The sequence below is a fragment of the Megascapheus bottae genome, chromosome 12 (genome assembly GCF_031878675.1).
Source record: "Megascapheus bottae isolate mThoBot1 chromosome 12, mThoBot2.hap1, whole genome shotgun sequence".
NCBI classification, from domain to species: domain Eukaryota; kingdom Metazoa; phylum Chordata; class Mammalia; order Rodentia; family Geomyidae; genus Megascapheus; species Megascapheus bottae.
Window position 1 is genome coordinate 56,411,805 of NC_143520.1, and position 26,492 is coordinate 56,438,296.

Here is a 26,492-nt window from a genome sequence, read left to right on the forward strand (position 1 = left end):
TATGCTGGTAGCAATTTATAGTAGGTTTTGAAATGTGAAAAGTGTGTTTTCTTCAGTTTCAAGATTGCCCTCAGCCTGGTACTGGTGATTAACACCTATAACCCTAGCTACTCAGGAGGCTGAGACCTGAAAGATGTAAGTTTGAAGCCAATCTGGAAAGAAAAGTGAGACTTCATTTAAAAGTAAGCAGTAGAATGCTGCACTGGAGACAGGGCTCAAGTGGAAGAGTGCCAGTCCAGCAAGCAAACTATGAGAATGAGGCTCTGAGTTCAAGTCCTAGTACAGAAATGATTGTCCTGACTTGAGTTCCTTGAAATTCCATGTGATTTTTAGGATAAACTAACAAAACAAGCAAGCAAACAAAACAGTGGGCTTTTGATAGTAAGGTACTGAGTCTGTAGATAAATTCCCAGAGTATTTTTTTTTTTGCCGGTCCTGGGCTTGAGCTCAGGGCCTGAGCACTGTCCCTGGAGTTTCTCAAGGCTAGAGCTCTACCACTTGAGCTTCAGCATCACTTCCAGCTTTTTTTTTCTATGTATGTGGTCCCGAGGAATTGAACCTGGGTCTTCATGCGTGCAAGGCAAGCACTCTACCACTAGGCAAATCTCCCATCCCTCCCAGAGTATTTTTATTGTAACAATATTATCTGACAAGTAATGAGCTCAGCATCTCTTTCCATTTATTTAGGTAGTTATTTCACCAACTCTGAAAGTATACACTATATTTCAGTGAGCAGTTTCCGTAAGTTAATTCCTAATGAAATTTTGTGTCCTATGGATATTACTGAATTCATTAGTTATCTTTTTATGGGTTCCTTAGTGGCTTTTACATTAAGTACATTATCTGTGAACAAAAAACTTGTACTGTTCCCAATTATGCATGTTTTATTTTTCTTGCCTCATTTCCTTATCCAGAACTTGCAGAACTATGGTTGAATTGAGGTGGCAAGTGTACATATTTGCTGATCCTATGGGGATAGTTTCTAATCTTTTGCATTAAGAGGTGTGTGTGTATGTGCATGCACACATGCATGTATGCAGGTGTTGGGACTTGAACGCAGGGCCTTGAGCTCTTGTGTGGCTTTTTCACTCAAAGTTGGCACTCTACCTCTAGAGCCACACCTCCACTTCATCTTTTTACTGGTGAACTGACATGGTTTACCAGTGCAACCATCTGGTCCTTTTGTTACGAATTGCAAAGTTATTGAGGACTAGTTCACTCTCTTTTATTGGTTATAGATCTACTCTTTTTTTTTTGTTAGTCTTTGTGGTTTGCATGTTTATAGGACTTTTTTTCTTGGTATCTAGGTTATCCAACAAAGTTCATAATATTCTCTTACAATCCATCTTATTTATGTTTTGTAGACTGTCTACATTCCTTTTTTTTTTTTTTTGCCAGTCCTGGGCTTGAGCTCAGGGCCTGAGCACTGTCCTTGGACTTTCTCAAGGCTAGAGCTCTACCACTTGAGCCTCAGCACCACTTCCGGCTTTTTTCTAAATATGTGGTACCAAGGAATCGAACCCGGGTCTTCGTGCATGCTAGGCAAGCACTTTAACCACTAGGCCGAACTCCCGGCCGCGACTGTCTACATTTCTATCCCCACCATTTTTCTTTCATAATGCCTTCTCTATTTTGTTGACATTATTATTATTATTATTATTATTATTATTATTATTGCCAGTCCTGAGCTTGAGCTCAGAGCCTGGGCACTGTCCTTGGACTTTCTCAAGGCTAGAGCTCTTCCACTTAAGCCTCTGCACCACTTCTGGCTTTTTTCTATGTATGTAGTATCGAGGAATCAAACCGGGGTCTTTGTGCATGCTAGGCAAGCACTATACCACTAGGCTAAACTCCCGGCCCCCGTTGACATTTTTTTTTAAAGAACCTAGCTTGGGACCTGCCAAGTATCTACTAGGCAGAATCCAACTCTGAGATCAGACAAGCTTGTGTTTGTGTGTGTATATTTGTATGAGCTCGCGCACGCGCTAGTACTGGGACTTAAAGTCAGGGTATAGGCTCTGTCACTTAACTTTCTCAATGCTGATACTCTACCCCTTGAACTGCCGCTCCACTTCTGGCTTTTGAGGGTTAATTGGAAATAGAGTTCCATTGGCAAACAGCCAGACAAAACTTTAGATAAAGGCCTATTCTCTGCCAGGGTATGCAACTTCTATCAAGGACTTGGCTCTTGTGCTCTCTCAATCTGCTTTAAGTATAAATAAAAGCTGAATGACCACACCATTTTAAAGAAGAGAGGCAAAAGTTTATTTTGTTGAGCAGACCTTATTTTCATTACAGTACCAGGAAATTGGTTCTCATTTCCCTTTGGATGCAGAGATTCTGCAGACAGTTATACCTCAATGCTGTTCCCAACGCACCAGGCGCATGGCTGCATTTAGGAACAGAATTACAGTAAAAGAGTTTCAAAGAAGGTTCTTTAAACTACATTCTTTCTAGGCTTTGTCCCCATTTTCTCTTTACTTCATTTCCACAGATTATTGTTTGAAAAAGGAATACTTTAGAATCTTTTATTCCAATGGCCAACCTTATTTTGCTGTTTATCAACATGAGACTGGGAGGTGATGCATGATGGGAAGTGGATGAAGGCCTGCGCTCATGTCCTCATTCATGGTCCAGTCACTCAGACCTTCCACTGGCCTCTGAATTGCTAGTGACCTAGGAAAGACTCAGGAGAGGGTTTCTCACTTGCTGTGTTCAAGCTGCATGGGCAACTTTCGGGGCAATGTGTAGCTGAAGTTCTCAAGTTGAGTTTGTGGTGGGTTTTAAAATTTTTTTGGGGGGTGGGTAATGGCTGGTACTCAATGATACTGAAGGAGATCTTCTACATACACAGACTCACAGCCAAGCCACAACACAAAAGTATGGTTTCTCTATCAAAGGCCAAATAATGAATGAGAAATGTGCCTCCTCCAGTCACTGTAGTATCAGTAACGACCTGAGTTTTCATGTCTGGTTTGCTTGGATTCAGTCAGCAAAGTCCTAATCAAATGTTTTTTCTCAGCATAGAAAACATGAATTCAAATTAAAAAAAAAAAAAGCTAGACTACCAAACTAGACATGGCAAACTATGTTTGATTAACTGTGATCATCATACAAAAATGTCCTCAAAACATCAAGTACTGTAAAAATGATTAAAATCACACAACACTGACATGTGGATTTAACTCACTCAGTACTCAGTACACTCCATCATTTACTTCTGCCTCTACAAATTCAATTTCTACACATTCCATCCAGGAAAGTGGAACTCAAAGGTTCTAATACTTCTTTTAATCAGGCCAAGTTAGGAATGATTGTTTTAGAAAAGGCTACTTTCATGGTTTTAGATTTCAGATGTCACCAAGATGGCTTTTGGCAAAGGAGACTCTCTTTCCCCACCACTTGGGCTCTCTCTTCCAAAACTGCACTCCTATTATCAGTTCTCAGACCCTGAAACTAGACCAGTGCTGTTCAGTAAGAGCTTTAAGGTTCGAACATGAGGATGTGAGGAGAGTAGAGAAAATTCTGCATGGTTTACAGAAATTGTTTCTTAACATTTGGGCAGACCCAGCACCAGCAAGCATCTTTATGTTTAGTTTGAAATACAACATTCTGAAGGAATCACAATTTCATCCATCTAGAAAAGACCTACTTGCTGTTACTCTCAATGCCAGTATTCAATACACTTTTAACTAAAACCAGGATACTGGCTATGGCATACCCACAGCCCCAGACCTCATTCAAATACACTTCACAAAACACAGGAACAGACCCACATTATTGCATGGCATTTCTGATATGCCATATTATTCCATATTACATTATCAACTGATTTAGAAAGGAAAACATTCACTATGACATGAGAAATTTCATTATACCTAAATGCCAGCTAAGACCTCCATATTGAAGTTTCCAGAAGCATGAATATTTATATCAATTAGTTCTTAGTTCCTAGGGAAAAATCTCTCACCTCTCTTTTCAATCACAGTACATTTTCTTATAGTAGAGGCTGTAGACAAAGCTTATCAGGACCATATCTTAGCAGTAACATCATTTTCTGGGCATTTGGCTCACTCAGAAGAGGTGATTAAGTCCCACAAAGCAAGGAAAGAAACAGATAGAGGAGCACAGACCACTTCAGAAGCAAACTGGAATTGGTGTTACTCAGCACCAAGTATAAAGACTTCTATCTGGGTGCTAACAGATGGGGCACAGAGCTGAAGAAATCAGCACCCCACAGGGAACAGTTTTACTTCATGCCTTCCTTCTCTGTAGAATATGCCTCAGAGACCTGGTAGCAAGACAAGAAGGACACCAGCAAAGAGCCAGCATGTAAAGCATATGCTAGCGACCTGGCCATTTCCTGCTCAACCTCCCAGACAACACTGGGAAAAATGGCATTTTTGCCTACAGCTGTAGACAGCAGTGGCAGTGCCTCTGAAAGCTTAATTCAATGTGGAGATGAAGCTTGAACAGATGTTTCCTGATTTCAGTGACCCTATCCCTTCACATACTCAGATTAGGTGAGAGACAAGTGGAAAACCACCTCACCCAGTCATCTCAGGACACTTCCAAACTCAGAACAACTCATCTGTCAAGTTCTCTTCTATGCTGTGCTTCCTAACTTGTCATGAAATTATGGAAGCAAGTCCAGAAGCACCTTCAGATGGCTGGGAAGCCTCTATGCTAATTTCTACATTTAAAAATGGAAAAAAAATAGAAATCTGTGGTTCATCTTTTGATTTTTAAAAAGACTGCATATCAATTTGTTTCCTGGCCTGCAGAATGGTGAGGATTTTAGCTTAGCATTTACCTCATCCTTGGTTTTGTTTTTATTGTGTTTTTGTGCAATGCAAGAAAAGCATTCTGCTCCCGAACCATAGGCCAGCCCCTTCCTAGTTTTAAAAAGAAGCAATCTCAAACAGAGCAAACCCAGAAGCCAGAAGGCAAAGTGCTGTCCCCCTGGTGCTGGTTTTGCTACATCCTGCACCAGAGCAGATGGTACCACATGCCCCCAAGAATTACACAGAGATTAGGAGAAGCTGCCACTGAAAACATACAAAGCAAAGATGGAAGGTTATGAGGCATCATAACACAGCATGCTACCTCAGAATTGGTGTAGAAAACTAAAGTAAAACCATAAGACCATAAGACAGGGTATAGAAAACTCATGAGTTTCAGAATCGGAATCCTTTTGGGTCTCTAGTCTGAGAACTTTTAAATTTTGTTAACTTTTTTTTTTTTTTGGTCTTGTGATGGTACTGGGCTTGAACTTAGACCTTGGCACTACCCCTTAGCATTTTTTGCTCAAGGCCAGCAGTCTACTACTTGAGCCACAACTCCACTCCTGGTTTCTGCTGGTTAACTGGAAAGAAGAGTCTCAGAAACTTTCCTGCCCAGGCTGGCTTTCAACTCTAAACCTCAGATCTCAATCTCCCGAGTAGCTAGGTATGAGCCACTGAAAACCAGTCAGTCTGGGTAGGTAAAGGAAAATCCAGGCCAATTTTCCTGTGTCTGAGGAAAAACAAAACCCTGCAAAAGAAAGGGGCAAGTGATATAACAATCAACCAAGGAGCCTGAAGCCTGAGCCTTAACTGGTTCATTAGAGGAGCTTAGTATATGGCTGTGCTCAGTCAGAAAATTGGTAAGATCCCGCCCCCCCTCCCTTTTTAGAAAGTGAGAAGAAAAAGTAAAGGCTTTCATAAATACAAACATTGTTTACAAAATGATTACCTAGAAAGTTCCCTGGGACTAGGTAGGGAATAGGAATATGCTTTCCTTTCAAATTAGCCTTAGTGGTACTGGTGGTTCATAAAGAAGAACAACCAATTCCTAGTTTTCCTCCCCAGCACCTCAGAACCTTTTCTATGCCTGCTGTTTTCCCTACCTTTCCCAACCCATCCCTAAATTAATTTGCTTAGCCACTGTACCAAGTCAACTCTGAAGACAGATGACTACTGACTGGGGTCCAATCAAAAAGCAAACATAAGGCTTGGGAAGAGTGGGTCAGAAGACATGAGAAGCATGTTGGCATATACCTCCAAGCACGGGACATGGATGAAGCTTCTGCTAGTCTGACCCAGACCCAGTGCAGTAAACCGAGGTAAGGAAGCATGGGTTGGCTCCCAGCCTGCTTCCCAGGACAGCACAACATGTGTGTGCTCTTGTGTGTGGGCATGAAGGACTCTGCTTCTTCCAGTTGCTGCTGTCATTTCTCCATATGGCAAAAAGATTGCTCTTTTTTTTCTTTTTCCTTGCTCTTTACAGAGTCCCAAAATATCAGCACTTCTTCTGAGGTACAAATCTAGCAGAGCCTCAATCCCAAAGATCCAGCGCCTATGGTGTGTAGAAGTCAAAATCAATGCTCAGAATCAAGAGGTGTGGGACACCTACTCAGTCAGTTCATCAGCAGTTGTATAGACAGATCAGGGGAAAAAACCAAACTAGCATTTAGTATAAAAACTGTTTTTCAAATGGTGTCTTTTCCTGTCTCCTTCCAGGGATCATAATTCTTCACGTTTCTGAGATCCTATGGAAAAGAACAATGGACAATAAAATATTACTCTAAAATGATAAAAATACAAAATGGACAAAGTCCACAACCTAATCTATACACTCTTGCTTCCTTTAACACTTTTATCTCCCTTTAAAATGTTTAGGACTTTAGTGTGGTGTTTTTGTAATAAATTTTGAAAGCAAATACGTAACAAAGGAGACAGCTTTATTAACAACACCAAACAAAAACCAAAAACCACTGAAATAAAGCTGAGTGTTGGTGGCTCACCCTGCCTGGGCAGGAAAATACATGAGACTCTTACCTCCAATTAACTACCAAAAAGCTATAAATGGTACTGTGGCTCCAAGTAATAAAGCACTAGTTTTGAGGAAAAAAAAAAAAAAAAAGCTCAAGGACAGTGCCCAAGCCCTGAGTTCAAACTGCAGGACTGGCACCAAAATAAAGAAATAAAAATTAAATAATAATTTTGGTTTATTAAAAAAATTAGAAAAATAGGCTGGGAATTTGGCCTAGTGGTAGAGTGCTTGCCTAGCATGCACGAGGACCCAGGTTCGATTCCTCAGTACCACATACATAGAAAAAAGCCAGAAATGGTGCTGAGGCTCAAGTAATCGAGCTCTAGCCTTGAGAAAGCCCAAGGACAGTGCCCAGGCTCTGAGTTCAAGGCCCAGGACTAGCAAAAAAAAATATATAGATAGATAGATAGATAGATATATTATTTTGCCAGGCTAGGCAGTGCAGGCTAGGCAAGCACTCAACCAGTAGGCCATGCTCCCAGTCCATATGTTTTCTGGTGGTGACCATTCTCTATGATAGACACTCTGCAGAAGAATTATTGAGGCAAAAGTACTTGCCAGGTTGTTTTGCTGCACCTGTGCTTCAGCAAGGCATATCATAGTCTCTCTACCATTTCCCCATGAATGGGACATTATGTCTCCTTGATTCCAAGTAGCTAATGATAAGATTCTTTCATTTGGAAAATTATGACTGTTCTTCAAATTCCCTTCTGTTTCACTCTTATTTGTATGTGTGTGTGTTCATATTGTTCACATTCTTTGCCCATTTATCCAGGTTTTTTTTTTTGTTTTTTGTTTTTTGTTTTTTTATGCCAGTTCTGGGGCCTGGACACCATCCCCAAGCTTCTATTGCTCAAAGCTAGCACTCTACCATTTGAGCCACAGACTACTTGTGGCTTTTCTGTGTATGCAGTAATGAGGAATTGAACCCAGAGCTTCAGGCATGCTAGGCAAACACCTTACCACATATCCAGCGCCCCAAGAAATCCAGGTTTCAGTAATACATCTGAATAATATTTATAATAAATACATAACTTCCAAGTTAATGTTATTATATAATCTTTAGAATGGACAAATGAAAAAGGAAAATAAAAAGCAGGCTATGATTGATGTTAAGATTAAAGGAAGCTTCTTTTTCCTTTAATATTCTTTTGTTCAGAAATTAGAAACTTAAATTCATATTGAAAGACAAAAGTTTATATTTACCTTTTTGGCTTGGCTCTTTTGTCTTTTCCTTATAGAGGGTTCCTGTTTCTTTCTCCTTCTGAAAGCGAATCTGTAGCTGCTTGATCTCCTGGTCGTAGTCCTGCCACTCCGGGACAATTCTTACCGCAGCTTCCAACTTGGGCTCTTTGGTCATTGGATTATTACACTGTGAAAATCCAACATATATACTTCAGCCAAGTTGAAGAAAAGGGGTTTATAGTGGGCATAGTGGTGTATGCCTGTAAAAGCAAGCCACTTGGGAGGCTATGGAAGTAAGATCACTAGTTCAAAGTCAAACTAGGTTACATAATGACCTGACACAGAAAGCAAGGAAAGGGGGAAAAAAGAAGGAAAGAATAAAAGGGAAAAAGCGGGGGGGGGGGGAGGGGGAAAGGGGGGGGATAAAGTGGGGAAAAGGGAAAGAAAGTAGAAAAAGGGTATTGGGAAAAAGGGAGAAGGGGAGGGGAAGAGAAAGGAAAGGAAGAAATTTAGCAAAGATATTTCTGCCTTCTGGTTATACGTACTAACTGGCCAAAAATAAGTAACCAAATTAAGACTGAGCAACTAAATGATCCAATAGCAAAAGCAATCTATATCTTTCTGTTTATCTATCTATACATGTGTACATATATATGGAGAGAGAGAGAGAGAGAGAGAGAGAGAGAGAGAGAGAGAGAGAGAGAGAGAGAGAGAGAGAGAGAAATGGGAGTGGGCTGTATAAGCTGTATTTGTTTCTACAAAGTTATGGGAGTTATCAGAGATAGACAAGCAAAAGTCTAGCTACAGAGATGAGCTGGGAAGACAAGGAGCTCAGCAGACAAGAAGCAATGTAAACAGTCCTGTCAGGAATCTGAGATCTGGCTTCGGTTTCTGGAAGAGAACAGAGCACTGCATGGACAAATGAGAAGTTCCACAGTCCTGAGCTAGATGATTACAGAGAATGATGATGACACAAGACACTGTGTCCACATCATTCAGTCACATGGCAGACTGGGGAAGATGCAGGACTACACTGTCCATAGCTCACCAAATCGATTGTCTTTGCCCTCTTCTTAGAGGTATCATCACACCATGTTTCACACCAAAGCCATTCTTGAGGGAGAGATTTGATTGGCACCTGATGTATCATGTTGTTGGGCAAATCCTATTTGGCAAAGAAAATAAGGTACAAGAATCTTTAAATATACACCTCAAACTCTTTCCCATTATATACAAACAGAACACTTAAAACTTAGCTATACTTCCATATATGAAAGTAATTCAACAAAAATTATTCCTACTCACTTCTGAAAGTCAAATAACTTTAAAGAGCTCTTATAATAATATATAGCTTCCCCCAAAAGCAGTTCTGAATGTCCCTTGTCTAGTGAGCCTTACGCCCAAATAGATCAGGACAAACAACAAACTAGCTAGAAAATATCTGTAGTTTAAAAAAAAGGAAATAAAAAATGACATATTAGAAAATAACTATTTACACAAAAGAAAGCAGTAACGTAGGAATAAAACATAACACATGTAATAATATAAATAGAAAATGGCAGTCAAATTCTGCCTTGCCAACACTTACATTTATACATAAATGGATTACATTCTCAGATTGAAAGTTATACTATAATGATAGCTCACATATAAAATTAAGATTGATTAAATTGTTTGGTCAGACATAGAGTAACAAGATGTCTCACTGCTGAGAGTATAAATTAGAACTACATTAAAAAGGACAGTTTCCAGACCTTGCGTTTAAGCCCGAATATCAGTACACACACACAATATTTAAAATTTTAAGCTGTACTTGAGTGAAACAAAATATTTAAATTATACAAAACTATGTATCTAAAACACTTAAATTACAACTTTATAGCTAAAAGATGTTTAGCATTAATAAAGTTATTCACCTAGTTTTAAAATACCTTATAGTTTCTGACATAGATAAAAAGGGAAATTGTAATATTTTATTGTACACTGTGAGTCCTGAATTATTTAGTTCATACAGCTGAAAAAAATGAATAGCAGGCAGAGAATAAATTTATGAGATGAAGTTGTAACAAATTATAAGGTATAGCCAGGCACCAGTGGCTCACATTTGCAATCCTAGCTACTCCGAAGGCTGAGTGAAATCTGAAGATTGCAGTACAAAGCCAGCCTAGGCAGGAAAGTTTGTGAGACTTATCTCCAATTAACTAACAATAAGCTGAAGTAGACCACAGCTTAAGTGGTAAAGCATTAGCCCTGAGCACACAGCACAAAAGCTCAGGAACCACTCAGGTCCTAAGTTCAAGCCCCAGAACCTACACGAATGAATGAATGAATGAATGAATGAATGAATGAATGACAAGGTAATGTTCAGAAATATAGTATCCACTTCTACCTCTTTAATTAATCAGGATCAAGTCTCTGACATTTTCCATTACTGGTAGATGTTCTGAGGCCATATACAAATCTTCCTTTCACACACATGCACACAAATCAGAGAACTGAGAAACAATACTTATTTCCTAAGACAATACACTCTATAACCCAATGTGAAAATGTTAACCATTTAAAAAGGTCACTTACTTGATCAAGATTTGAAAGGCTATTGGGATCCTGACTCAGACCTTGGTACTGTCCCCTGAGTCTGTCACCAGCAGCTATTTTCCTAAACTTCTTTAGATCCACGACATATAGTGCACTGAATAGAGAAGACCTACTTGTTATAATGAACAATGGATTTATGGCAGAACTAACCCCACTGAAAAACAAAATGAGTCAGATACCAGTTTTTCTCTGAAAAGGAGAGTTGGAAGATTATAGTAAAATTACACAGGTTCTATGTGTTACTTTTTTCAAAGATGTTGAAGAAAATTATTGGAAAAGCTACATTCTGCCATCACTGGCTCTCTTTAGTAACTGTTTCTGATTTGCCTTCTAAAAATATGTGATTTCTTTTCTTTTCTTTTCCCTGTTGGTTGTGGGGCTTCAACTCTGAGCCTGGGTGCTGTCCTTGAGCTCTTCAGCTCAAAGCTCTACCACATTGAGCCACAGCACCATTTCTGGTTCTTGGGTGGTTAAATGGAGTTTCATGGATTTCATGCCCAGGCTGGCTTTGAGCTACTATCTTCTGATTGGCTAGAATTACAGATGTGAGCCACCAGTGCCCAGCAAGAAAAATGCAATTTCTTTTTTTTTTTGGCCAGTCCTGGGGCTTGAACTCAGGGCCTGAGCACTGTCCTTGGGCTTTCCTTAAGGCTAGGAGAGCTCTGCCACTTGAGACACAGCACCACTTCCAGCTTTTTCTATATATGTGGTACTGAGGAATCGAACCTGTGTCTTCGTGCATGTTAGGCAAGCACTGTGCCACTAGGCCAGACTCCCAGCCTGAAAAATGTAATTTCTGGGAAAAGAGTTCTAGAGATATATAGCAGACTTGTTAATAAATGTTACAGTAAATCATTAAAAAAAAAAAAAAAGGTATTTGCAGGGCCAGGAGTGTGGCTTAGTGGTAGAATGCTTACCTAGCATGCATGACCCTGGGTTCAAGTCCGTGATACCACATATACAGAAAAAGCCAGAAGTGTGCTGTGGATCACGTTGTAGAGTGCTAGCCTTGTAAAAGCTCAAGGACAGTGCCCAGGCCTTGAGTTCAAGTCCTAGGACTGGCAAAAAAAATGCATTTGCAAAGGATATCCTGATGGTATCTTAAATGCTATAGGAAAACCCCCATGGCATTACAGTTATTTTGGATTAGCATGAAGCATGAAGATGAAACCAAAGTCTGGTCCTACAGGTCCAGCTACCCTCCAAATCTTCCAAATTACACTTTTCTCAAAAAAGATAATGAGTGCTCATTATAATGAATTCACTATAATGAATATACTGTTTTAGCTAAGAAGTGTCTTGTGAATATATCCTATAAACATACACAAAATATGCAAAATAATATATCCCATAGATGCTTAATTACAACCTAGTATATCATAGGAAAAAACTAAATAGCTCATTGGAATATTGTGAAAAATGAAATAAGCTTTTTGTCTATATGTTGACATAAGATTTCAAAGAAAATATTAAGTTAAAAAAACAAATTATAAAACACTGTAAAGAAGATGTATGTTTTATATAAAAATAGACACTCAGCAGGTGCAGTGGTTCAAGCCTGTAATCAGATACTCAAGAGGATAAGATCTGAGGATCAAGGTTCAAACCCAGCCAGGACACAAAAGGACCTGAGACTCTTATCTCCAATTAACCCCCAGAAAAACAGGAAATGGGGCTTGGCTCAAGGGTAGGGTGGTAGCCTTGAGCTGAAGAGCTCAGGGACAGCACCCAGGCCAAGTTCAAGCCCCATGACCCACCAAAAAAAAAAAAAAAAAAAAGGACACTCATAGCTGTTTATCTAAAAGAAACTTTTGTGGAAGTACTAGAATTTGAACTCAGAGCCTTGCCAGGCAGGTGCTCTTACCACTAACACATACCTCCAGGCCTGTTTATATAAAACTACTCTGAGTAATAAACAACTAAGCAGTAAATAACTAAGGGAGTTATCTACTGTGGAGTGGGAACTAGACAGGATTAGGAAAGCTTTTATCAATGAATATTTTTGACCCATATTAATGTATTACCCATTCACATTCACCATGTTAGGCAAACAAATTAACTAAGAAAAATGTTTCCAATATATTTATGTAATTATGTTCCCAATGTAATTGGGAGCACTCTATTTTCAGTACCTGATATGATATTTCCGTCCAGCTAAATGGCTGGCCCAGTACCCGGACTTCCAGAAGCGGTAGCCATCCATCTCTTTTCTGCTGTCACAGAAAGGAGTATAACCATAGGGAGCACCGTCCAGATTGAAATCCCTTAACTCTTTCAGATCTGTCCTCACAATCTAAAGAAAAGAAAATCACAGAACCATCTGCAAGTTCACAGTACATCACAGAAGGTGAAAGGAGGGAAGCTCAATAGATGATGGTACAAGATCTGAATTCCACTGCTTACTAATTGATTGAATACATTAACGGATTACCCTTTAGCCTGAAGTGTATACTGTAGGTATATACTTAACTCACATAGGTTTGCTGTTCTTGGTGTCCTAGTCTGAAAGCTGGAGATGACATAATTTGGAGAGGTTGAGTAGCTTACCATGCACAAATGTGGAACAATGCCTTGTTCAACATTAAGTACTCAACTAGGATTAAATGTGGCTGTCTGAGAAAGCATGCTTCAGATTGCTTCACAAGAGGAAGGAGATTACACAGAGGTGAAGCAAGTCTGTCCAGATGACTTCTGCACATATTACATCATTTCCATTCAAGCTGAGGGTAAGGTAGAAGGCTGCAGGGGGAAGTGCATTTATGCTGCTGGAGCATGCATACTCTAAATTCACACATACTTATTCACATTATACTTTTGAGTCAAATCCTGACAGCTAGAGGAACATCTGCATCATTCCTTCATTATCAAGGCCAGTTATCTGCCTGAGTCTCATCTAGCATACATCGATTTTAGTCAGGTGTGGTAGTGCTGATCTACAGTATAGCACTGGACAGAAAAGAAGAACAAGAGTTGAAAGCCAGGACTAGGTAGGTAGGTAGGTAGGTAGGTAGGTGGGGGGGGGGGGGTAGGGTAGATGAATGGAAGGATAGAGGATAGCTAGATGGATAGATGAATGGATAGATAGATAGATAAACAAACCAGCTATCTTTTTGAAAGACAATTGGAGATAATGGGCAAATAACTGCTAAATTTGAATTTTCCAATTTTTACTCTTCATGTTAATACATTAGATGAGATATAAAACTACATACATGGGGACGGGAATTTGGCCCAGTGACAGAGTGCTTGCCTAACATGCACGAAAACCTGGGTTCGATTCCTTGGTAGCCAGACATGGTGCTGAGGCTCAAGTGATAGAGCTCTAGCCTTGAGAAAGTTCAAGGACAATGCTCAGAGCCTGAGCTCAAGCCCAGGACTGGCAAAAAAAAAAAAAAAAAAAAAAACTGAGCAAATTTGAGTGATATTCTCCCATATTTTCTAAATATTAATAAAAACAAAAACAAAACAAGCAGGTACTTTTTGTAGTGAGAAAAACAGTGTTTAAAAAAGAAAAGGCAAGCTGGGTGCCATTGACTCACTCCTATAATCCTAGCTACTCAGGAGGCCGAGATCTGAGGACTGGAGTTCAAAGGCAGCCTGGACACGAAAAAGCTCTGGAGAAACTAGGAATCCATGGAACATTCCTCAGTATAATAAAGGCTGTGTATGACAAACCCACAGCTGGTATTATACTTAATGGCAAAAAGCTAAAGCCATTCCCTCTAAAATCAGGAACAAGACAAGGATGCCCACTCTCTCCACTCCTCTTTAACATAGTGTTAGAATTCCTAGCCGGTGCAATAAGGCAAGAAGCAAGCATAAAGGGGATCCAAATAGGGCAGGAGGAAGTAAAACTTTCCCTCTTTGCAGATGACATGATTCTGTACTTAAAAGAATCCTATAGACTCTACTCCCAAGCTCCTTGAGCTGATTCAAAACTTTGAAAAGGTAGCAGGGTATAAAATTAACCCTCAAAAATCAACTGCCTTCCTCTATGCCAACAGTGAGAGGAATGAGGCAACAATCAGGAAAGCAACTCCTTTTGCAGTAGTCTCAAAGAAAATAAAGTACCTAGGAATTAACTAAGAATGTAAAGGACCTTTTTGATGAAAACTTTAAAACCCTGAAAAAGGAAATTAAAGCAGAACTGAGGAAATGAAAAAACCTCCCATGTTCCTGGATTAGAAGAATCAACATCGTGAAAATGACAATCTTGCCAAGGGCTATCTACAAATTCAACACAATACCCATCAATATCCCAAAATCCGGAAGACTCTTATCTCCAATTAGCACCAGAAAACCAGAAGTGGCGCCGTAGTTCAACATGGTTAAGTGACAGCCTTGAGCTGGAAAGCTCAGGGACAGCACCTAGGCCCAGAGTTTAAGACCCATGACGAAAGAAAGAAAGAAAGAAAGAAAAAAAGAAAGAGAGAGAGAGAGAGAGAGAGAGAGAGAGAGAGAGAGAGAGAGAGAGAGAGAGAGAAAGAAAGCAAGCAAGCAAGCAAGCAAGCAAGCAGAAAGGAAGGAAGGAAGGAAGGAAGGAAGGAAGGAAGGAAGGAAGGAAGGAAGGAAGGAAGGAAGGAAGGAAGGAAGGAAGGAAGGAAGGGAGGGAGGGAAAAGAAAAGAGGAAAGGAAAGGAAAGGGGAAAGAGGAAAGGGGAAAAGGGAAAAGGGAAAGGGGAAAGGCAAGGCAAGGCAAGGCAAGGCATTCTGTCACAACTAATACAATACAAACTAATCTGGCCTTTGACAGCTTACCTGGTCAGCATCCACAAATAGGAATTTGTCAACAACTAGTGGGAAGAGCACATCCAGGAAGAGGATCTTATAGCCCCAAATGATGCGCTGCTTTTCAGTCTGCTGATGAAGCCACCGGGGCCATTTGTACTGAACAAGCTCATATTGGAAGTTGTATTCACTTGCCATGTAAGGTATAAACTCCTGTTTTTAGACATAGGAAATAAAAAGAAATCATTCATTTGATTAAAGATTGACTTTTTTCTTTAACTTTTGGTGGTGTTTTCAGACCTGGCTAGCCTTGAACTCTCAATCCTTCTTCTTCCTCAGCCTTCTAAATGTTAGGATTACAGGATGTACCATCAACATGCCAGGCTCTCCCATACTCTTTTCTCCCTTCCTTTTTTGTGCCAGTTCTGGAGCTTGAACTCAGGACCTCATACTCTTACTCAGCCTTTTCACTTTGACCACAGCTGATTAACTGGAGTCTTGAGGATTTATTTACTCAGGCTGACTTTTAACTATGATTCTCAGATTTCAGCCTCCTGAGTAGCTAGGATTATTGGCATGGAACACAGGTACCTGGCAAAAGCTGGCTTCGTAGTAGAAGTTGGAAACATCATTATTATATAGTACAAGTAAAATGTTTTTCAAAACAGTGGTAACAAAGAATTCACTTGTGACCACAAAAATAATCCAACTTAATTTCTGCCAGATCTCCATTTCTTTAAAACTTTTGATCACTACATGGACTAACAAAAATCTCTACGTAGGGGCCGGGAGTCTGGCCTAGTGGTAGAGTGCTTGCCTAGCATGCATGAAGACCCGGGTTCGATTCCTTGGTACCATATACATAGAAAAAAGCTGGAAGTGGTGCTGAGGCTCAAGTGGTAGAGCTCTAGCGCCTTGAGAAAGTCCAAGGACAGTGCTCAGGCCCTGAGCTCAAGCCCAGGACTGGCAAAAAAAAAAAAAATCTCTAGGTAAAAAGCCTAGGTAAAGGCTTTTACATTTTTAACTGTGTATGTATGTGTATGCACGCACACATGCATGTGCCTGCTTAAGAACAAAAACTTTAAAGTCCATTTGATTTTAATATAACATTTAGTCAGCTTGAATATATGATTTTTCTCAAACCTAGGTTCTAACCCAAAGAATAATACAACAAAGCCAAAGCTGCTGCCATTAATAAGTAAGTTGTCTTTCATATTTTAAATACAAGTACCTTTAGGGGACCAGAGATAAACTACTTATCTGGGAGACATTATTAAATATTTTAAAAATTGTTTAGTAAATTCTGCAGGAAAAAAACATGCTTTAAAATCTATTTAGATAAGAATTCCTGATAGAAATATAGCAGATTATCCAAGTATGATTTCATTTTCCAAGTCTGATTCCTATTTGGCACATATGAAGTTATGTATCGTATAGCAGTGGTCTAAGAGAAAGTCTTTCTCTCCAATGCAAACTATTACTATACTTGCTAAAATAAGACTTCCATGATACAGAAAAAAAAATATTAATTCATCAAAAACTGCTTCTTAGCCTAGCACTGGTAACTTATGCCTATAATCTTGCTACTGAGCATCACAGTTCAAAGCCAGCCAGAGCAAGAAAGTCTGTGAGACTTTATCTGCAATTAATTGTCAATGTTTCCCTTTTCCCTGTGAAACAAACCTTAAATGTTGGGGACAAGTAATTCTTCAGGAACCAGAATTTCACAGGAGTCTTGGTATTCTTCAATACTGATAGCATCATTATGCTGTCAAACAAAAACAACAATTTTCAATGCTGCTTAACCTCAGAAGAACATTAAGTAGACACATTAAGCAGAGTCAATCATAAGACAGCATAGTAGAGCTAACTCACTGCTCAATTAAACAAAATGAAACCCTTAATAATGAAAAGAAATGTACTCATTCCTACTTATCAAGTTGAATGGGAAAAATGAAGAATATCTCTATAAATATATACTTAACAGACAGAGACCCATGTTAATTCTGTTGCATTTTAAATAAACTGCTTTGTGAACTGACACATCAATTATAGTAGAAGTTTAAACCAGAGGTTGGGGCAACTTCAAATTCTCTGGTCAAGCCACAGCAACATATTACTGAGGAAAACTTGTATGTGCAACAGTCTCCTTAGCCTCCCTATGAAGGAGGAGAAATCAAGTAAGGAGAAGGAGGGCACAGCTCATTATTGTTGTTATTTTGCTTGTCCTGGGGCTTGAACTCAGGGCCTGAGCACTATCTCTGGGCTTCTTCTGCTTAAGGCTAGTGTATTACCACCTGAACCAGAGTGCCACTTCCAGCAATTTCTGGGTAGTTTTTGGAGAAACAAGTCTCACAAGTTTCCTGTCTGGGCTGGCTTCAAACCACTATCCTCAGATCTCAGCTTTTTGAGTAGTTAGGATTATAGTCATGAGCCACTGGTACCCAGATAATCTCAGGATTCTTGAGTCAAGCATTGGATTAGAACCTTCATCATTTAAGTTGGCTATTTCTTGACAAAAGAAAGGCTAAAATGAAGAAAATAGCAGTTTGATTCTTTTCTATATTAGATTACAGCAAAAGATGAAAAAGAAAAGCAATTGACAATCAGGAAACTTCCAGTTAATACTGTATCTTTAGAGTTGGGTCCTCTTGACATGGTGATAACATTCCTAAGGGATTTCCCTAAATCAGTGACAGGGTAGCCTGGGCAAATCCCTACCTATTACATAAGAACTACATTTCTCCTGGCTCTGAAAATTTGTCAATTTGTCAATCTGTGAAAGGTGGTAAGTACTGCATGGGCTTGTATTTTCTGGTTTAAGATAATATTTGATGGTCACATACATGGGTATGGGTGTGATTAAAGGCCTACCATCTTATAAGAGCCACACTCTTAATTTAATACTAGATCAACTTCATGGAATTGATGAGATCAAAACAAATTATATGTAGCAACTAATTCATTAACTCTCAGAATGCTCCAAATATACCCAAGTACATTGGCAGAATACCATGTACTATTTCTCAAAATAAGAACACTACAACAAATTAATCCACATATATCAAAATAATCAACAAAACTAACCGAAGAAATCTTTCGTAGAGATGACCAGACGCAACAGAGAAAATATTAATTATATCATCTTTATCTTGTTTTGCTTCTTCAGTCTTCTGTCCTCCAGAAAAGCCCCTACAACAACAAGAGTTTTAAGGACCCCTTACAGTGCTGGCCAGACATCCCATTCTACCTTCGAGAAAGAATGGTAAGAAGAGGAATAAAGGACACAGCACCCCAACAGGGGAAACAGATAACAAGGTCACCTCATTTGAAACTCCATATTGCCTTAGGAACAGGTAGAATACAATCATATCTATAGAACGCAACTTGTACAGTGGGAAGTACACTAAGCAACTGTCATTACCTCTCTGAAAGGCAGGTGCAGCCCAACAAGAGTGAAGAAATGTGCAGTGGGGAAGGATGTTCACCAGAGAGAGGCATTAAAGTTAAAAGAGATTTGTAACTGCTCCAAAAGTAAGTGTAACACTTGGCTGCAGGAAGCAGGATAGAAAAGCCCTACAAAAGAATTACACAGGGGCCCAGAGTTTGGCCTAGTGGAAGAGTGTTTGCCTAGTATGCAAAGACCCAGGTTCAATTCCTTGGTACCACATACACAGAAAAAGCCAGAAGTGATGATGTGGCTCAAGTGGTTAGAGCTCTAGCCTTGAGAAAGCCCAAGGATAAGTGTTTAGGCCCTGAATTCAAGCCCCAGGACTGGACAAAAAAAAAAAAAAAGGAATTATACATAAAAAAGGGTATGCATCTCTCCACTTTTCCCTTAAAAATGTCTTTGTAAGGCCATATAGTATGACCTCCAGGATATAGAAACAAAAGCCATATAATGAGTGATTGTTGTCCTTAATGTACTATGTTATCCCTCATCTCTTTTGCTGGCTCTTGGTTATCTCATATTGTTACAGTATTTCACCTTGTTATCTGATATATTGTATATATGCTTATTTGGTTATTTGAAATAGGATAGGGAAGGGGGGGAAGCAAGATGAGGGATGGGGGTGGAGAGAGGGAAATGGGGACCAAAACATGAGAAAGGGTATCAATGTTTGTGAAGTAATGCACCTTCTATCTGGTGAATATAATGTAACCCTTCTACTAATTACAATAAAAAAATATATGGAATAAAATGTCTTTGTATTGGGTCAGCTTGAACTCAGGGTCTGGGCATTGTTCCTGAGCATATTCATTCAAGGCTACTACACTGCCACTTTGAGCCACAACACTATTTCTGGTTTTCTGGCAGTTAATCGGAAATAAAAGACTCATGGACTTTCCTGCCAGAGCTAGCTTTGAAGTGCAACTGTCAGATGTCAGCCTCCTGAGTAGCTAGGATAACAGGCGAGAGCCACAGGTGCCTGGCAAAAAAATGCCTTTTTTATAATGGGGATTTACCATTTGAAAGAATCCCAAAATCCAGATTCATTTTCATTTGTTCCATCACTCAGCAAGTCTTCATTCACCATGTCTGCCTTCTTCTGTACCTGAAATGGTATGCAACAGATCTTATTCCTAGGGCCGGGAGTTTGGCCTAGTGGTTAAAGTGCTTACCTAGCATGCACGAAGACCCGGGTTCGATTCCTTGGTACCACATACGTAGAAAAAAGTCGGAAGTGGTGCTAAGGCTCAAGTGGTAGAGCTCTAGCCTTGAGAAAGTCCAAGGACAGTGCTCAGGCCCTGAGCTCAAGCCCAGGACTGGCAAAAACAAAAACAAACAAACAAAAAAAAAAACAAAACAACAGATCTTATTCCTCTTAGTGATCTAATTGGAATAAACCTGATTTGTGCTGGAGATACCCTGTAAATACTATTCAAAATAGGACATAATCAAACAAACCTACCACAAGTAAGAATAACCCCATCCACAGCCTACCGATACTCAACTGAAATGTCTTCATAAAGATGCACACATTGTAGCCTTAAGTGAGAAACCATCAACCTCTTCCAATTAAATATTGTTTTCAATTTGTATAATTAACAAAGACCTTGAAATTTGACTATGTAGAAGTAGTATGAGTAAGGGCCGGAAGTTTGGCCTAGTGGTAGAGTGCTTGCCTAGCATGCACGAAGACCTGGGTTCGATTCCTTGGTACTACATACATACAAAAAAGCCAGAAGTGGTGCTGAGGCTCAAGTGGTAGAGCTCTAGCCTTAGGAAAGTCCAAGGACAGTGCTCAGGCCCTGAGCTCAAGCCCAGGACTGGCAAAAAAAAAAAAAAAAAAAGAAGTAGTATGAGTAAACCCATAAGCACATTTTACCCAGCTAGAAGTAAGTTCAAGGAATGAGTACAATCTAGCAGATCTGGGCTTGTTTTCAGGATTTAGTAACACAAAACGCAGGATGAGTCTTCAGTTAAACCGTGCATGACTGACCTCAAATTTTACTGTGCATGATTACTTATTCTAAACATATTCTACCTATTCTAAAATAATGAGAAAGCAAAACAAATGCTAAAACTATTAGTTTATTTTCACTTAACTTTTCACTGGCATTTTCTTCAATATTCTCAGGGTAAAATGATCAATAACGCTATAAACTGGGGCTATACAAATGGTACTACAGCCTCTCTCAGAACACTATATAAAGCAAGATAGGAATTACTCACTGAGGTTCAAAAAAGCCACACATTCACATTTACCAAAAATAAAAAAATAAAAATTCCGTAAATTGCTACAATAAATTTTAAAGGTACTCGGGCTACTTTCAAGATATAGCAGTTGCCTCTCATCTGTGGGAGAAACATTTCAAGATTCTTAGCAGCAGCCTAAAACCTACTGTGGAATACTGTATATACTACTGTCTTGCTTATAATAAAATTTTGTTTATAAATTAGGCACAGGAAGACACCCATAACAGTTAACTATAGTAAAATAGGACAACAGAACATATTGTGACAAAAGTAGTATGAATGAGGTGTCTCTCTCAAGAGTCAAGACAATAGTAGTATTTCTAGTTAGCTGAAACTTTGGACTGCTATTAATGTTTTTACATGACAGTTAAACACCATTATGCAGCAAATTTTACCAACAATTAATGAATTGCCTGCCTTAGCACAACAAACTTACCTTCACTTTGATAATTTTGCTTTTAAAGTTATTGAGTATGACAACAACCTCATCAGCATCAGGTGGAGAGTCTGTACCATCATGGCTTGGAGAGAAAACCAAGATAGATATTACAAATCACAATTCTTTTTTTTTTGGTGTGTGTTCCATTGTGGGGCTTAAACCCTGGGCCTAGGCACTGTCCCTGAGCACTTAGCTTACCCTACCCCTGGGCCTGGGGCCTTGACCCTAAGCTCTTTAGCTCAAAGCTACTGCCCTAACCCTTGATTTCAGTTTTCTAGTCATTAATTGGTGATAAAAGTCTCACCATCTTTAATGCCTGGGTAGGCTTTAAACCATGATCCTTAGATCTCAGCCTCTTGAATAGCTAGAATTACAGGTGTGAGCCACTGTGCCTAGCTTACAAATCATAATTCTTAAAGGGCACTCATGATCAGATAACAATCTGCTATATTGGTGATAAAGTTTTGAAAAAACATTTTCTTATAACCTAAAAGAACTACAAAAACACTTATAGAAAACTCTCAATATAAATACTTCCTTCAAAAATCCTCTCTTTAGATTACCTGCCATTGAGTGAAAGGCCCCCAGGCAAGGCAAGCATGTGATGGGAACTGAACAAATGTTTGCAGACCTAAGACAGACATAGTACCTTGAAAAAAAGAGTGGGAGATGACATGCACCACTCTGAGCCAAAGATTATTACTGCCAACTAATTGGAATAGTTCTGTAAAAAAATTTACTCTCTTATTCTGGAGGCATGTAATCAGCCAAGTTAAGGTTTTGGACTCAACTTGGTACCTCTGGTTAGAAGAACTACACTCAGTTCTATTTGCAGGCAAATATTTGCAGCAATTTTTTTTTTTTTTGGTTAGTCATGGGACTTGAACTGTGGGCCTGGGCACTATCTTTGAGCTCTTCAACTCAAGGATACCTCCCTACCAATTGAGCCACAGGGCCACTTCTGGTTTTCTGGTGGTTAACTGGAGATAAGAGTCTCATGGACTTTCAAGCCTGGGCTGGCTTTGAACCATGATCCTTAGATCTCACCCTCCTGAGTAGCTAGAATTATAGGTATGAGCCTCCAGCTTGCAGGAAAAATTTTAAATAATGCTTTCCTACTAGCTTCATTTCCAGTCAGCAAATTTCAAGGTTCAGAAATCACTACTTCCTATCATTAAATACCCTAGGGTATTTAAGCAAAAGTTGAGTTCTGGCAGGGGAGAAACACTTCAGAGATAGGATGCATTCATATGGGAAGCTAGGAGGCTGAGAACCCTAGATAGTCAGGAGGAGAGGAATGCACCATAGCCCTAGAGGAAGAGAAACACAAGCGCCAAGGACAACAGAATGGACAGAGTTTTAAACACTTTTCAAATTCTGTAAAACTCTACCTGGAGAAAACATATTTGGGGAAAAAAACGTGTTTATAAGAAAGTCATTAAACTCATTAAACTGGGTATACTGCCATATGCCTATATAATCCTAGCTACTCAGGAGGCTGAAGCAGCAGGATTGCTTGAGTCTAAGAGTTCAAGGCTAGCTTGGCAACAAAAAAGATCCCTTATCAACAAGAAAGGAGGGAGCTGAAAAATATTGGCTTGTACAGGTAAGGTGAGCCTTGTAATTATACTTCAGGCAAAATTAAACATGGACTTTTTAACTAGAGGGCAAGAAAGAGTGATAGAAGACATGGGATTGATTGGAATATATTACATACATGCATGGAAATGTCATAATGAACAACTCCCACCCCCGTAGAGCAAATGCATGCTAATAACTGATTAAAAGAAAAAAAAAAGAAAGGAGGTGAGCACTGATGGCTCATGCCTCTAATCCTAGCTACCCATGAGGCTGAGATCTGAGCATTACAGTTCAAATCCAGCAAGAAAAATCTGTTGAGACTCTAATCTCCAATTACAATCCAAAAGGCAGAAATGGAACTGTGGCTCAAGTGGTAGTGTGCCAAACAAAAAAGCTAAGGGGACAGTGCCCAAGCACCTAGGCCCAGAGTTCAAGCACCAGTATCAGCACAAGAAGAAGAAGGAGAAGGGGGGGTGCGGGGGAGAAGAGACAGAGATTGGAGAAATACTAATCCATATTGCTCTCATAAATTTTGGGAAGACAGTGCTGAGCCAAGGCAAATATGCTCACAGGTAGAATTTCTCTAATGAAAATCATTTCCTATGTAAATTGGCAGAAAGTCTTTTAAAACCATATATGTCTCAACATTAAACTATAATACATAGAATTCAGACTGAATTTCTTTAAAGGCAATGTACTCTGACAAATAAATATAGTAAACCTTCAAGGCAAAAAGCTGGCCACTGACAGCTTCTAAGAGTACTTTTAAACCATGAGAGCCCCAGAAAGACAGTACTGACAGCAAGAGCTCTTGGCCAAAGTTGGCACATATGGTACATTGCTAGGGGTCAGGACATATTACTGTCGAAAGAGATAAGTTTGGTTGTTCTTTATTTTTTTCAACTTTTTGCAAATGATTATATTTCTCATTTACTTCATAGTGACAGAATGGTTTCATCCTGGAGCAATGTTGACACAAAGGAATCACTGAAGACCAAAACCTGACTGTATGTACCAATATTTATATGGCTTGTCATCCACGTCACCCTGATAGTTCTTCCATATTTACTTTTCTAAAAAGCACCATTTTTCACACAGGACTATAAAGTCAATGTATGATGTCCAAGAAAATGCCCAGTAGTATTCAGTTAGATTTGATTCTCACTGTAAAATACTTTGGGAAAATATACACCTGCATCATATAACCCTACCTGTAGATTCTATAAATATCTTCAGAGCGTCCTTTCCTTAGTCTGAGGATCCAAGCTCCGGGGTTGGCTTTTAGCTGAAAGTAGCCCTGGGACATAAAGGAGAATCAAAATTTAGTTTTCTCTTTCAGTTCTCTCTCTCTCAATCTTTTTATTTTTTTTTTGGGGGGGGGGTGGCAGTCCTGGGCTTGAACTCAGGGCCTGGGCACTGACCCTGAGTTTCCTTTGCTCAAGGCTACTACTCTACCACTGGAGCCACAGCACCACTTTTGTCTTTTTCTGTTTAGATGATACTAAGGAATGAAACCCAGGGCTTTCAGGCATGCTATACAAGCACTCTACCACTAAGCCACATTCCTAGCTCTCTTTTAGTTCTCTTTAAGACATCAATTAAAATCTCTGAAGGATAGTTTCATCTTCTGAAGACACAATGCAAGGTTTTGTTTTTGTCCCTGCTCCCATTTTTAGGGCAGTAATGGAAACTGAAGCCAGGGCCTTGTATCTCATAATTTAAATAAGTTAATTAAATAATCAAGCCAATGTAAAAACAACAAAATCCCAAACCAGAAACTATACATTAAAAAACGTGAAGAAAATATATTCTAGTCAAGCCAGGAGGGTTATGCTTTTGCAATGCTCCACTGAAAATTAAATGTGTGATGTATATATAAACAGGGAGTTTCTAAAGAAAATAAGGCTAGCAGATAATCAGCACTGCATTTTCAGAGGCCAGTGGGGTTATGGCAGAGTACCTCAGCATCTTTTGACATATAAGTTGTTGTGAAATTTCAATCTCCATGTTGAATCAAATGAATGATTTTTCTATTGACTAAATCCAATTATAAATTTTATTTTCAGTTATGGTTCAGAATACTAATTATTTCACCATAAATTTTTGTGCCTGAATTGGAATGACTGTAGTATAACCACGTATCAAACTTCATATTTACCAGGTTGGCCATGACAATTGTGTCTACGATGACAGGGTTGGCTGAGGTTCCTAATGTAAACTGCAGTCCACGTGGGGGTTGGCCAGTGGTGATGTCATAACAATGACCTTCCAGTAGTAAGTACTCCAGCTCATACTCAGCAGCTACTATGCTGTCCACCTGCAAGAGCAACATTAAATCACTTCAAGACACATGGATAGAATTCAAAATACATTTTTTCAAGTGAATGAAGCAAACAAAAAGGGCCTACCAACTGTCTGATATTTTAGGGAATTCAGGAAACGGTAAAACTATAATAATGAAGCTCACTGACTGTGGCAGAATGAGGAGATGGTCTGAAAAGAGCTTCAAAACACTTTCTGAGAATGATGGAATTTTCTGTATTTTGAATGAAATGGTGAAATGGTAGTTAATGGCTATGTGTGATCATAACTACTGGGTTGGAAGGAGAAAGGAAAAAAAGACAGCAGATTATTCTGAAAGCACAGATGGGATAATACTCTATATATTGTAGAGGAAAATTAAGAACTGAAATAAATAGAAATCATCCTATAGTAACATATCAGTATAAAAATTAGTACATAATACCCACAGCAGCATTCCTCAGAAGAACCCCAAAGTAGAAACAATCTAATTATCTACTCATAAGCAGATATGTAGGTCTAGAGTTGCAAAGCAATGGAATAGTAACTGGCAATAAGAAAGAATTAAGCAATGACATAGATTTTAACAGGGGAAAAGAAACCAGTCACTGAAGACTATGACTCTATCTAGATATAATATCACAATAGGCCAAACCAGAGACAGAAAGCAGATTAGAACTTGCCAAGTGTAATGGGGGAGTGATTACTAATGAGGATGGAGCTGCGGCTTATGCTGATAAAAGACTAAAATTAGATCCTAGTAACACCTGCAGAGTTCTGTTAATACGCCAAATCTTCTTTATTGAATATGTGTGTTTAAATCGAAAGTACATTATACCTGAACAATGATGCTCAGAATCAGCTAACATCACAACATAAATTGGTTTTCTACCAATAATTAGGTATTGAAATGACAATCTTACCTCTTCTAAATAAATATTATCAAGATCATAAGGTGTCCTGACAGATTCTACCATCCAACTCTCAGGTGTGTTCAAATTCAGAGTGAACAATGGAGATTGTGGCATATCCAAAAATTTTGCTATCGGACCCTTGGCAAACTTATTGTCTGAAGTGAAAGAAATCTCTGGTTCTAAGACATAACGGTAAAAGCTGAAACAAAAAGAGAAGTATACAATTTTTATCT

General features: G+C 39.1%; 1 protein-coding gene across 2 annotated transcripts in view; it reads right to left on the bottom strand.

The window, feature by feature from the left end:
* Window positions 1-3,313: 3,313 nt before the first annotated feature.
* Window positions 3,314-26,492, bottom strand: part of Uggt1 (UDP-glucose glycoprotein glucosyltransferase 1) — a 112,288-nt gene continuing 89,109 nt past the window's right edge. For both annotated transcript variants that reach the window (XM_090343007.1, XM_090343006.1), the window contains 13 exons: window positions 26,269-26,458; window positions 25,203-25,361; window positions 24,256-24,341; window positions 21,461-21,545; window positions 19,791-19,879; window positions 18,411-18,515; window positions 17,007-17,091; window positions 15,354-15,536; window positions 12,729-12,889; window positions 10,576-10,690; window positions 9,047-9,163; window positions 8,020-8,185; window positions 3,314-6,529 (listed from right to left, as the gene is read on the bottom strand). In XM_090343007.1, the coding sequence (XP_090199133.1) occupies window positions 6,504-6,529; window positions 8,020-8,185; window positions 9,047-9,163; window positions 10,576-10,690; window positions 12,729-12,889; window positions 15,354-15,536; window positions 17,007-17,091; window positions 18,411-18,515; window positions 19,791-19,879; window positions 21,461-21,545; window positions 24,256-24,341; window positions 25,203-25,361; window positions 26,269-26,458 (1,567 nt within the window). In that variant the 3' untranslated portion in view covers window positions 3,314-6,503. The remainder of the gene's footprint in view (window positions 6,530-8,019; window positions 8,186-9,046; window positions 9,164-10,575; window positions 10,691-12,728; window positions 12,890-15,353; window positions 15,537-17,006; window positions 17,092-18,410; window positions 18,516-19,790; window positions 19,880-21,460; window positions 21,546-24,255; window positions 24,342-25,202; window positions 25,362-26,268; window positions 26,459-26,492) is intronic.